Here is a 12,930-nt window from a genome sequence, read left to right on the forward strand (position 1 = left end):
CCTGTTGCTATAGTGACAATTTAAAACAATTAATTACGTTAATATTGCAATACCATTTGAGTTATTGCTTTCCAACTAAAAATTCAATATATTCAAATATTCGGTTTTACCTGCCAATGGAAATCAACTTTATAGTCAGGGGTGTAGAAAAAGGTAAAGAACTCAAGTAAAAGTATTGTTACTTCAAAACATTAAACTACTCAAGTGTAAGTACAAAATAGTGGTCCAGTTATTACTTAAGAGTAAAAACAGTATTTGAGAATAGCCCACAGGGATACTCAAATAAGAGTAACTTAAAAGAGCAACTTTCAGGACATAATCTGATTTATAATTTGAAGTTAAAGTAATTTGGAGGACAAAATATGAAATAATGCACAAGCTCTAGCCTACACAACAATTACAAATCATATCTGAAGGAGCAAAAAACACAAATGTTCAAATCATTTTACACTGTCAACATAAAACTTTTGTCACGTTTAGATTTACTCACAGTGAAAAGAGGAACCACAACTTTTACTCAAGTACTGTGACTTCAATCAAAATATTATTAATATTTACTTCTCAAGTAGGAGTAAAAGTCTGCCGGTAGAAAAGTAGAACTTCTTTAAAAAGTTACTGAAGTTATTGTAAAAGTGAGTCCTGCCCCCTGTGCTTATAGTGAGCCTCAGAGATGTCCTTGGGTGCTGGTAAAGTCGGGGTAATTACGCGGGTAAATGGGCCGTGGATGGGCTCCTCGTGGTGTCTCGTGCTAAATGATCCGCAGTGTAAACACGGGGTTTAAAGGGGCCCCTGCGGCGGCTTCAGCGGGACTTTTACGGCTCTCGGTAATTACGCTTCACCGCTGGAAACGGGGACGGAGATGGAACCAGGAGAAGTGTCAGTGCGCCGGGACTGCGCATCTGGAGGTGGGCAAGATAAAACTACTGTAATATGTTTGATTATAGCTTTAAAATTGCATTCCAGAGGCAGAATTAGACTAGAAAGCTTTGTTTGTGAATTAGGAATGTAAATAACACGTATAATAACACATAATACACATTGCTGCAAGATTATAAGCGTTTTATTTATATTCTTAAAGGTACATTATAGTTATTGACAAACATTAGACCTCTTATTTATTTTATATTTTATCATGTTAGTCAATTGAGAACACCTTTTAATTTGCAATGACGACCTGGCCAAAATATATTGACATAGACATGGGTGAAGTGGTCACAAATTGTACCCACATAAGAGTAACATTACTTCAACAAGTAGAAGTTCGAAGAAGTGGTTCAAGAAAGTACTCAAGGAAGGGTAAAAAGTATTTAGTAGTCTGATTTATAACAAAAGCTGGTATTTTCGAAGAATAGACACAAAAAAGCAAAAAAAAAAAAACAACTATGTCATATCTGAAGTAGCGGTGCAAGAAACACCAAGAATCACCTTTAACTTGCTTGTTGTTGTATTTAATAAACGATTGGAGTTCAGCCTTTTTACCAATAGTAATTACAAAGCATAAAAACTACGACATAAAGTTAGTGTTAGTGAGGTTTAGCGTGAGCCTCTTGTTGACTGGAGCCGCTCTCTGCCGGTGCACTCCGGTGCGGTAGGCGGCAGCACCACCGCGGCGCGTTTCCTGTGGATCTTTTTGGTCACAACACGGAGAGGAGGAGACAGCCCTGGACCGTCGTCGATCGCCTTTGCGTGACAACACTCGGATTGCGCTCAGGCTTCGGGTAATTACATTTATATCAAATGTTTGTGTAATGTGAGGAGAGAGGGGAGGCGCACGGGGCTGTTTGGGTGCTTTTACGCGCTCTGGGCCGCGCTGCTGCTGCGCGCTTTGCACTGAGCTCTAACACCGTAACATGCCAATGGAGGCTGCAAGCAAGATGGCTGGGCGCAGTCAAATGTAAAATATTCTTGCTAAGGTTTAGTGTGCGCACACATAAAGAGCGCTGTCAGGGCGCTGCAGTCGGTTAAATGCATGTGTTAAGTTGTAAAAAGTGCGTTATAAATGTGTTGCACAGTGGTAATAACAGTTTGGGAGTTTGCGCGCTCTCGGGCCTAGTGTTTTTCTGAGGGATTTGTGATCACAGCGGCTCGATCGGCTCCCGGCTCATTCACTGTGTGTTTAGTATAAAGTTTGTAGCTTTTTGTTTTATTCTGACTCTTGGATGGTGTGCCTCCTCCGTTAGTGAAAGCCGCTGCTACGTTTTGGCTTTGTGCTTGTAAACAGAGTCTGTATGTTTACATTGAACCGCGGCTCACGGCTCGTCTCTGTCCGTAGGTCGACCCTTCTGACCGGCACCATGTCCGACTTACTGAGATACATCGACTACGACCACAAAGCCACGTTCCTGAAGATGCTGAACCAGCAGCGCATGGAGGGGGAGCACTGTGACGTGGTGGTCGTGGTGGAAAACATCGAGTTCAGGGCGCACCGCTGCGTCTTGGCCGCGTGCAGCAATTACTTCAAAAAGCTGTTTAAAAAACAGAGTGATGAGGACAACTCCATTGTGGAGCTGGACTTTATCCGCTCGGACATTTTTGAGGAGGTGCTGAACTACATGTACACGGCGCGGCTGGCCGTGAGGAAGAAGGACATCAACATGATGATGTCGTCAGGACAGATCCTGGGCATTAATTTCCTGGATAATCTGTGCACACAGAAGAGAGAGCTGACCAACATGAAGACCAGGGAGAACCAAGCTCCCGGAGACCATGGCATGAGGGCACAGGATGCCATCCTGAAGGAGCTGGCCATGGAGGAGGTGAGGAAGAACAGCTTCTATGACCAGGGCATGGACAGTATGGCCGCCACCGCCTCCCACGTCACCCAGCCCCACGCGTACAACACCAACATCCCCAAAGACCCCCACAGCCACGGCTGGGGCGCTGCCACCACCACAGACATGAAGCTGGAGTATTTATTGTACGGCCATCGCGACCACGGCGCTCTACAGCCTCCTGGGCCCAAACCCATGGACCATAACGCCAAAAAGGAACGTCTGCTGACCGCCAACCGGCCCTACGCCTGTGAGCACTGCCCCAAAGCCTTCACCACAGCAGCCCATCTCAAAGAGCATCTGAAGATCCACTCGGGCTTCAAACCGCACCGCTGTGTGGTCTGTGGGAAGGCCTTTATCCGAGGGCCAGACCTAAAGAGGCACGAGCGTGTCCATAGTAACGAGCGTCCGTTTGCCTGTCAGCTCTGTGAAAAGGCGTTCAAACACAAGTCTCACCTGAAAGATCATGAGAGGCAGCACCGAGGTGAGCGGCCCTTCAACTGTGGCTCCTGTGATAAAGCCTTTATAAAGGCTTCGGACCTAAAGCGCCACTGGAACACCATGCACAGTGCCAACCCGCGCAGACAGATGGCGCTGTCCCCCTCTGCCACGCACGGACAGGACCCCACTGATCAGAGAGACTGGAAACTGGAGACGGGGCCACACTCACACAACTCAGGGGACTGCTGAGGACCGGGCACTACTATTCAGTACTACTCAGTACTGCACAGTACTACTCAGTACTGAGCACTGCAGTACAGCCTGACATCGGCGGGCTGTGAGGACACAAGAGCATGTTTGGACTGTGGGCTGTATCTTTATTCTTCAGTCATCTCTCACCTGTGAAACATGTACTTGTTTAGTTCACCTTTCAGAGAATCACACAGGTCTGTGTCATTATTACTTTACTTTTATGGCCTATGTAACATGAACTATGTTTGTTTAACTTTCTGGATTTTATGAACTGAGAGATGAGATGTTCTGCATAACATTTGTTGCATTGAGTATATTCATGTGGCTGTTTTAATGGATGTTTAGTTGTACTGATATTACACTGTAAGTGTGTGCTTCAGCTTTGGACAGACCAAAGTGTTGGAGTGTGGATGTGTGGGCCGTACACTTACTGTTATACAGTAATGCAGCCCTGGCTCTAACAGATATGTACCATGTAAATACTGTAGCTTAGGTCGTTGCACAATAGAGAACACACTATGGAAATATGCACATATAACATTGTCCTATTCCCACTTTGACAATAAACACCATTTGCTGTGTTTTATTGTTTTGACAAAGCTTGGTTCTTTGTGCTCATTTGTTCTGTCGTAGAAAGGATGTTGTACACTTGAGTACTTTTATATCTTGTCACTGATGAGTCTGATATTGGGTCTATCTGTATAGTACAATCATAGGAATGTATTTTGATGTAGAAAAAGCATTATGAAAAAAATGTATTTTGTTCTCAATCCCTTATAAATACCTCAATTTTGTCATTTGAATGCTGCCACACTAAATGAGTATTTTGTTTAGTTAGTCTGAGAGAAGAGGATGTGTACGAGCTCAGATGTGAGACATGATTGGCTGGAATGTAAAAAACACTAGACGTCATTAGTATTTATAACCTCATGTTATAGGTATTAATAATCAGTTACTTCATGTACGTTTCACTGCTTATACACGGTCCCGTCTGACGGCATGAAAGCCACAGATAAAATATCCACACACTGTGTCTCATCTGCAAGAATGTTCTGTCAATGCAAACTCATGACCCAGAAAACATGTCTGAACTTGATCAAAAACATCAACTCTGCCAACAAAACACACTTCTTATAAAGATGGGGATATCTGTGGTTTCCAGAATGATGAGAAATTAGGATTGTTGCCATAGCGATTAACTATTTTAAAATATATGTGTTTTGAATGAGAAAAGTCCTAAAAGTGTTGCACAAACGAGGAAACTACTTTAAACTTCTTTATCAGTACATATACGTAGAGGTGGATAGAGTGGACCAAGAATGTACTTTTATTCTGAAGTAATATTATTCTTAAGTAATAGTAATGTTACTACAAATTAATATTACTTAAGTAGAAGTAATGGTCTCAAATAAGTGTAAAAAGAAGTATTTGGGAATAGTACTAGCTGAGTAAATTCAAATAATTTCAAATTGTCAGCATAAAATTTTTGTCACTTTTTAAAAAATTCAATACTGTTACTTCAATCAAAAAAAATTACTCAAATAAATGTAATTGCCCACCTCTGGACAACAAATGCAGTTCTTATAAAAGATGAGGATATTTATGGTTAGGATGGTTAGTTATTAATTTATAACTAAATACGGGAATATATTTGTAATCGGAGAAAGTACAAATTTTTGCACAAATCAGGAAACAGAAACAATGAAGAAGGATTCATTTTAACCTTTTTATCAATACGTATATTCAGAGGTGGTTAGAGTAGTCAAAAATTGTATTCAAGTTGGAGTGACGTTACTTCAAATATTAGAAGTAGATGGTCAAAGTCGAAAAAATATTTGGGAAGTAATAGCAACTTAAAGTAACATAACATCTGATTTAGAATTTAAAGTTAATGACAAAACTTCAAACTTTTCATACTGTCAACATAAAGCTTTTATCACTTGTACTTACTCACAATGGGAAGAGTAATTAAGTAAATGTAACTGAGTACTTCCAAACTCTGCCCTGTTTAATCCAACAGACTTGGTTTTGGTCCAGTTCTAGTCCTGGTTTAGTTCTGGGTCCAAATTGGAAAAACAAAAAAATACATACACATTTTCTTTTTGTTGTAGACTGTTACTACAAATTAAGTTATATTGTCAGTATTTTAATTTTTCATTTAAAAGGTGCACAATGTAGCTTCAACTTCTGTTTCCATGAAGACAAGCAGATGATGCTACCAGACCATGTTACAGGTCAGATCTGTGGAGAGGCGGTCCCACTCACAGTAAGAAAGCAAGTTTTTCATTTAGGTCTTTTTGTGCAAAGTAATTGAATAAATCTGAGATATGTCTGTTTAATATGCTTATAACATGAACAAACAGCCAATGCGCTGCCTGAAAAGTTACATAATACATCTTTAAACAAGTCTATATAATTTGTTGGTTTTTGTGGTGTTTTTTTTGTCAAACTTTAGCCTAATTTTGCCTGTCAACACTAGAGGGCGCCCTTCTCTTTGCCACTAACCTGTTGCAGTCTTCAGTGTCTGCTGTCCAAAACTGAGGTGGGTACTACTTAATTACATTTACTTGAGTAACTTTTTAAATAAATTATACTTTTCAGAGTACTTTTCTAGCAACATACTTTTACTTCTACTATAATATTTTAATTGAAGTAACAGTACTCTTACTTGAGTAAAAGTTGTGGTGACTCTTCCCACTGTGAGTCTAAACCAGAGGTGGGACCAAGTTGTTGTTTTGCAAGTCTTAAGTAAGTCACAAGTCTTTGACCTGAAGTCCAAGGCAAGTCCCAAGTCAAATACAGGCAAGTCCAAGTCGAGTATCGAGTCACTGGCCAATAAGTCCAAGTCAAGTCCAAGTCGTCTGCTTTGAGCTTCAAGTCATTTCAAGTCTTTAATTTTTCCAATTTATATGAATGTTAAGCTAAAGGCTCATCTCCAAGTCAAGTCCCAAGTCTTGGTCTATTTTATACCGACAAGTCTCAAGTCCTAAAAATAGTGACTCAAGTCTGACTCGAGTCCAAGTCACGATTTGCTAGTCCCCACCTCTAGCCTGAAGTGACAACAAGGTTTATGTCAATAATATGAAATGATTTGAACATTTGTGTTTCTTGCACTGTTCCCTCAGATATGATTTAGTTTGTCTCATTTTTGTGTCTGTCCTTTGAAAATACCAGGTTTTGTGTATTAGTCATGTTTGTGTGTTTGTGTTTTGTCTGTCAAATTATAGTAACATCAAATTATAAATCAGATTTTACTCTTTAAGTCACTCTTACTTGAGGAGTAATTTTCCCAAATACCTTCTCCAAATACTTACTTGAGTCATTTCCTGGACCACTCCTTTGTACTTCTGCTTGAGTAGTTTTATATAATGTGTAAAGTATATTTTGAAGTAACAGCACTCTTACTTGAGTACAATTTTTGGCGACTCTAGCCTAGCCAGGCTGGTACCACCTAGTGCCTCCGCTCAATTTCATTTTTCTCCAGCGACTAGGTCAGAAATCAGAAAACACTAGACGGTTTGCAAGAACCCTGGAAGTTGTAAACCGTGCACTGGCCAATCATTGAAGAGCTGAACCAACCCAAGATGCGATAGCAGACTGCAGACGCTATCCTCCTTTGGACTTCCTTATTGCATCTTTAATACACAAGTTCACCTCGCAGAAACAACAATGATCGTTGACAGACATGTTCACTCTCTGCTTTGTTTGCTGTTGTGCCGGCGATTACTTGGACACCACTGAGTGTTCCAGCACATTACATACATCACGACTAAATAGCAGCGATTTGTTAAATAAAAAAAGTACCCGCCTACCGTCAAGCGTTATACGGCTTCTACAAAGTGAAACCGGCTGATGAATCAGGCTCACTCTACCCACCTCTGTAGTTCAGAGCTTCTTAATGCTACAAACTCCAGTACAAAGGGCAGGTTTTTTACAAGAATGTCCAGACACAACACTTATATAGGTTAGCCTGTTCTCTTGCTGCTATAAAAGTTGTACTACAATCACAATCTTACCAACTGAACTGGAGCTTTTGCTTATTGCTCCATTCAAATTGCGATTTTGAATCAAGTGCGATTCATCTTACAGCCCTGCAGAGGTGGAAGGTACTCAGTTATATTTATTTGAGTAACTTTTTAAGGAAATTGTACTTTTTAGCAGCCTTCTTTTTACTCCCACTTAAGTAAAATGTTTATTAAGTAACAGAACTCTTACTTGAGCAACAGTTTTGGTTACTCTTCTTGTTGACAACCTGAAATTGTTTGTGTTTCTTGCAGATGTAGTGTAGTTTTTTTCCCCCTCATATTTGTATCTATCTAGTTTTCTTAGTAGTAGTAATTTTCTTAATGCTTTTTTTTCCTACTTGACATATTTCCAGGCCCACAACTTTGTACTAATATTATTTTGAAGTAACGTTACTCTTACTCGAGTACAGTTTGTGGCCTCTGTTTGCAGTACATAGCTCTGATCATGTGGTTTTGGGGAAGGCTGGCGTCAGCTCTGTACTGAAGTCTGTTTTGTGAATCGAGCTGCAGCGGATGGAGTGAGCAGACAGAGAAGAGGAAACAAGGATTTGATATGTATTATAGAGGAAAGCTGTTTATAATGTAATAGTGATCTACAGTTTAATGTTATGAGGACTGTGCGTTTTCTCAGTGGTAGAGCTGGAGCACATATGCAGAGAGATCCTTCCTATTGTCTCTCTCAGTTTAACCAGTGTCTGCATGTCCCAGCACACACTATTACTCAAAACAGACTCTTGTGTAACTTTTCTGGAGGGGATCTGCAACCTGTTTGTCTCCATGCAGATGTTAAAGCTTTAAATTGTTCACAGGATGGTATTAAACAAATTGGTCTTGCATTTATTCAACTACCTATCTTAAAAACATAAATTCTTACATTCAGTAGGTTTGGTTTGGTGCGGTTGCTTTATTCATGTAGGTAAATTTGTTTTGCAGATTTGAGGTGCCACATTTCACATTTCATTCATCCACGTTTTGTACAATAAACAATTATAAAAATGCAATTGCAAAATAAAATGTTACAGCGCTCCAGTGCAGAATTAGCCAGGCTGGCGCCACCTAGTGCCTCATTTCTCTCCAGCGACTAGGTCAGGAATCGAAATACACTAGACCAGACCTGCCAAACTCAGGCTCAGGGACCAAATTTGGCCTGTGATATAATTATATTTGCGTTGCAAGATCATATCAACTCTGTATTAGAGCTGACCTGCCGGCTACAGATAGGCTATAGAGACATTATTTTTTTATTTAAAATTTTGTTATGATTTTATATTATGTCTGTTCTGGATTCAATGTTTAAGAAAAACTATAATTAAACATTTATTTTAATAAGAAAAGGTTTAACATTACATATCTCTAAAAAAGAGAAAACATGCAGATATTGTTGTTTGGCCCACTACTTAGTCCCAGTTTTTAATTTTGGCCCTCTGTGAATTTGAGTTTGACACCTGTGCAATTGACGGTTTGCAAGAACAGTGGAAGTTGTAGACCATGCACCGGCCAATCAGCAAAGAGCTGTGAAGCTGGCAAGTACTTGGACACCACTGAGCTTTCCGGCGCATTACATACGTCTCGACCAAATAGCAGTGATTGGTTACATTTTTAAAAAGTACCCGCCTACTGTTGAGCGAAAGAATCCTAATGCTGCGAGGTCAGACGGTTTCCACGAAATGAAACCGGCTGATGAATCAGGCTAGTGCAGAATGACTTTGTTCCATAAACAATTAAATTCATCCATCATGCTTGGCTCAGATCACAAAAAAATATTAAATATATAAAAAACACACGAAGACAATGTACTAAAATTGATAGAAGAATAGATTACAATTTATTCACAAGTACGACAGCAGCTGGAATGAAGCTTCACAAAGAGTAATTTAGCTCGCCAGTTTCCATGGTGATTCATAAATTTAAGACCATACTGTGCAGGTAACGGAGCCTCAACAGACAAAGTTACACAGTGCACCTTTAAGCCATGTCATAATGAGGTAATGTAATAATACCCAGAGTTGTGTTTGGTTTCATTCACGCATGTTTGAGTAATTCTTTATTATTAGTCTGTGTATATCTCCAAAGCTCAAAATCATCCAAACGGTTCTAGTGAAGGTGTGTGGAGTTTAAAAACACAGTGGAGCACTTACTTTATTACCACGTGACATCATAAGGTGAAAGTGTTTTTAGTTTGAGAGAAAAACTCAGCCTAAATATGGACGGTTTGTGTGGTTAACGTGCGACTCTAGGTTTGTTTGTGATGTGGAAACAACATTATAACATGGATCAGAAAGGGTTTTTTGTTGTTGTTTGTTTTGTGATTCAATTGGTTTTAGAGAGAGTGATGGAGCAGAGAGAGAAGGAGAGAGAAACAGAGAGAAAGAGTGACAGACAGAGAGCGAGAGAGTGAGAGAGGAGGGCAGTGAGGCGTGATGTGTGAGTGTGCGTGCTCAGTACAACCCTGAGTGTTTCACTGTGTGCATCTATAATGAAGAGAGTGACACACAGACAGAGAGAAAGACAGACAGGATCACACGCAGGAGAGAGGGAAGAAAGAGAGAAAGGGGAGAGGGGGAACGGAGAGAGAGGGAGAGGGAACAGAGAGAGAGGGGAGATTATGAGAGAGGGAAAAGAGACGAGATGAGAGGGAGAAGAGACAGAAAGAGAATGAGAGGGGGAAAAGAGAGCGAGAGAATGATAGGAGGAAGAGAGAGATGAGAGGGGGAAAAGAGAAAGAGGACAAGAGGGGGAAGAGAGAGCACGGGTGAGATGGGGAGGAGAGAGACGATGAAAGGGGGAAGAGAGAGAAGATGAGAGGAGGAAGAGAGAGAGATGAGGATGAGAGGGAGAAAGGAGAGAGAAGAAGAGGGGGAAGAGACAAAAAGAGGATGAGAGGGGGAACAGAGAGAGAAGATGAGTGAGGGAAGACAGAGAGTGAGAGGGAGAAGAGAGAGAGAATGAGAGGAGGAAGAGAGAGAGATGAGGATGAGGGGGGAGAAGAACATAACAAAAAATACTAGTGGCAGTAATTTTAAACAAATGCTTTGAATATTAAGAATTTTATATGATGATAAAAACACTACATTTTGGAACAGTTTAGTGTAATGCATCTGAGCTTTTTGGACAAACGTCTGTATTATTGACTCAGTCTGCACACTCACTGTAGGTAAACTAACCACAGCCGCCTGGGGACGACTGACAGAGGCTTGGCTGCCAAATGTGCCAATCTGCATCAATGGCCTCTCCTTGTTGAGAACAAAATCACACCATGTTGTCTTTTTTAAATGTTAATGAATGTTTATTAATATTTCAGAATATTGCCAGCTCTGGTGAGTATGGAGGGTACTGGTCTTAGGACTGGAGCTTCTTCTCCGTTTGGGAGCAGAATTCACAGAAAGTGTCTCTGGGTCTCTTTCTAAACTCACTGCTCACTGGTGACCCCTGGGTGGCCTGCGGAACCTGGTGTTCCTGAGGTGCTACGTGGCTCAGAGGAGCCTGGTGGGTGCTCATCTTGAGGCTTGAACTTTTGCTCCTTTTGGTAGCAGTGCTCACTGAAGAGTCTCTAGGTCTCTTTCTAGCCTCCTTGGTGACTGGTGACACCTGGGGGGCTTGTGGAGCCTGGTGGTCCTGGGGTGCCAAGTGGCTCAGGGGAGTCTGGTGGTGTTGACAAGCCTGGTGGGTGCTGGTCTTAGGACTGGAGCTCCTGGTCTTAGGGCTTGAACTCCTGCGCCTTTTGGTAGCAGTGCTCACTGAAGAGTCTCGAGGTCTCTTTCTAACCTCCTTGGTGACTGGTGACACCTGGGGGGCTTGTGGAGCCTGGAGGCACTTCTGAGTCTGGCTACACTGGTGAGTCTGGTGGGTGCTGGTCTTGGGGCTGGAGTTCCTGCTCCTTTTGGTAGCCGTGCTCACAGAAGTGTCTCTGGGTGTCTTATTCTTCTCTTGGGAGCTGCTCTTTTCGTGGCCTTTTCCCACGCTTCTCTTTTTGTGTGGAGATTCCTGCTCCTCACGTTTGCGTTTAAGAGCAGATGTTTGTGAGGCTGCCGGTGTGGGGGCTGAGTGGGTGAGGCTCTGAGGCTCCCCACTCTGCTCTGCCTGACTGATGTTGGGTATGCTGCTTTTGAAGAAGGGGTGTTTCAGCACCTCCTTGGCGCAGATTCTGGTCTTTGGATTGAGGTCCAACATGCGTGTGAGGAGATGCACAAAGTCCACCCAGTCGTGTGGGTCTGAGGGGTTAGAGGACAGTGGGCCGCGGGGGTCTCTCTCATGAATCCGGTCCAGTTTTGTGATCTTGTGAGCGGAATCCAAAGGGCCAAGTTTATATTTCCACTTGCCTCTGTGCTTCGACTGTTTGTAGAACATTGTGGTGAACAGGCCCTTGTCCTGACAGGACTTGGGTGGGTGCCCCACAATCTCCACTACTAGTTTCAGCATCTCCTGCTCATGTTTGGCCGGAAAGAGAGGAACACCCAGGAACATTTCAGCAGCAATGCAGCCCACTGACCACATATCTATGGCTCTATCGACAGGAGCCCGGAGGAGACACTCCGGAGCTCTGTACCTGAGCGTCTGCCTTTCCACTCTCTGGTCGGCCTCTTTCTCAAAACATGCGAGGCCAAAGTCGATGACTTTGATTCGCACTGGCTGCCTCGCATGATCTATCATCATGATATTGTCCGGTTTTAGGTCACAGTGCATAATACCTACATACTGTAGGAACAGGAGAGCTCCTGTAATCTGGATGAGGATAGATCGGATTTCCATCTTCCTCAGACTCCTAAGAGGACTCTGTTTGAGGAACTGGTACAGACTAATGTCCAGTTTCTCGAATTCATGGAAGAAGTGTCCACAGGATACAAAGGAGTCAAGCCACTGTACAATGTAAAAATTGTGTGCGCCCCGTGCAGCCAGAGTCTTGAGGATCCTCAGTTCTTCTTGGCCACACTCCAGGGCATCTGGGCCTTTCATGACTTTGAGCGCCACAGACCGATTGGTGAAAAGATTGTGGCAGAGCGAAACCTCTCCATACGTCCCCGATCCCAGAAGGCTCTCCACCCGGTACATGGAGGAGGCTGACTGGATCAGGTCTCCAGGGCTCAGAGTAGAATGCATCATAAATACAAGTAGAGTACAAGTACAGGTACTACAAACAGCAGGAGTACAAGTACAAGTACAAGTAACGAAAAGTAGGAGCTGTGCAAATGTGTGTTCACTGTTCGGGAAGCAGAGAAAAGTGAGAAAACTGAGGCACACTTACAGAAATGTTCACTTTATTACACGCTACAGCGCCATGGCAACCTGCTGCGCTTTGATTGGCTGCTGGGTTTTGTTATCGATGGAACAGATTATGTAATAGTTCTGTAATTATAATTTGAAAATAAACAGAATTCGTGTCCATGTTATGTTTTATGTTTTATTATTAATGTTGATATTTGGACAAAAATACTGAAAAAAAA

At 42.1% G+C, this 12,930-nt stretch overlaps 1 protein-coding gene across 1 annotated transcript; it reads left to right on the forward strand.

Annotated features, from left to right (window-relative positions):
• Positions 1 to 1,559: 1,559 nt before the first annotated feature.
• LOC110174901 (zinc finger and BTB domain-containing protein 14-like) lies at positions 1,560 to 4,045 on the forward strand. Its single transcript, XM_020941018.2, has 2 exons — positions 1,560 to 1,718; positions 2,273 to 4,045. Exon 2 carries the CDS (start codon positions 2,295 to 2,297, stop codon positions 3,459 to 3,461), a length of 1,167 nt encoding a protein of 388 aa, XP_020796677.1. The 5' UTR covers positions 1,560 to 1,718; positions 2,273 to 2,294; the 3' UTR covers positions 3,462 to 4,045.
• The last annotated feature ends 8,885 nt before the right edge of the window (positions 4,046 to 12,930 follow it).

Source organism: Boleophthalmus pectinirostris, unplaced genomic scaffold (genome assembly GCF_026225935.1).
Source record: "Boleophthalmus pectinirostris isolate CB_2022bp ecotype Guang Dong unplaced genomic scaffold, ASM2622593v1 HiC_scaffold_16, whole genome shotgun sequence".
Classification (NCBI taxonomy): domain Eukaryota; kingdom Metazoa; phylum Chordata; class Actinopteri; order Gobiiformes; family Gobiidae; genus Boleophthalmus; species Boleophthalmus pectinirostris.

Bases quoted from the DNA above. Each gene is read 5' to 3' on its own strand.
- LOC110174901 (XM_020941018.2), top strand. From the start codon at position 2,295: ATGTCCGACTTACTGAGATACATCGACTACGACCACAAAGCCACGTTC.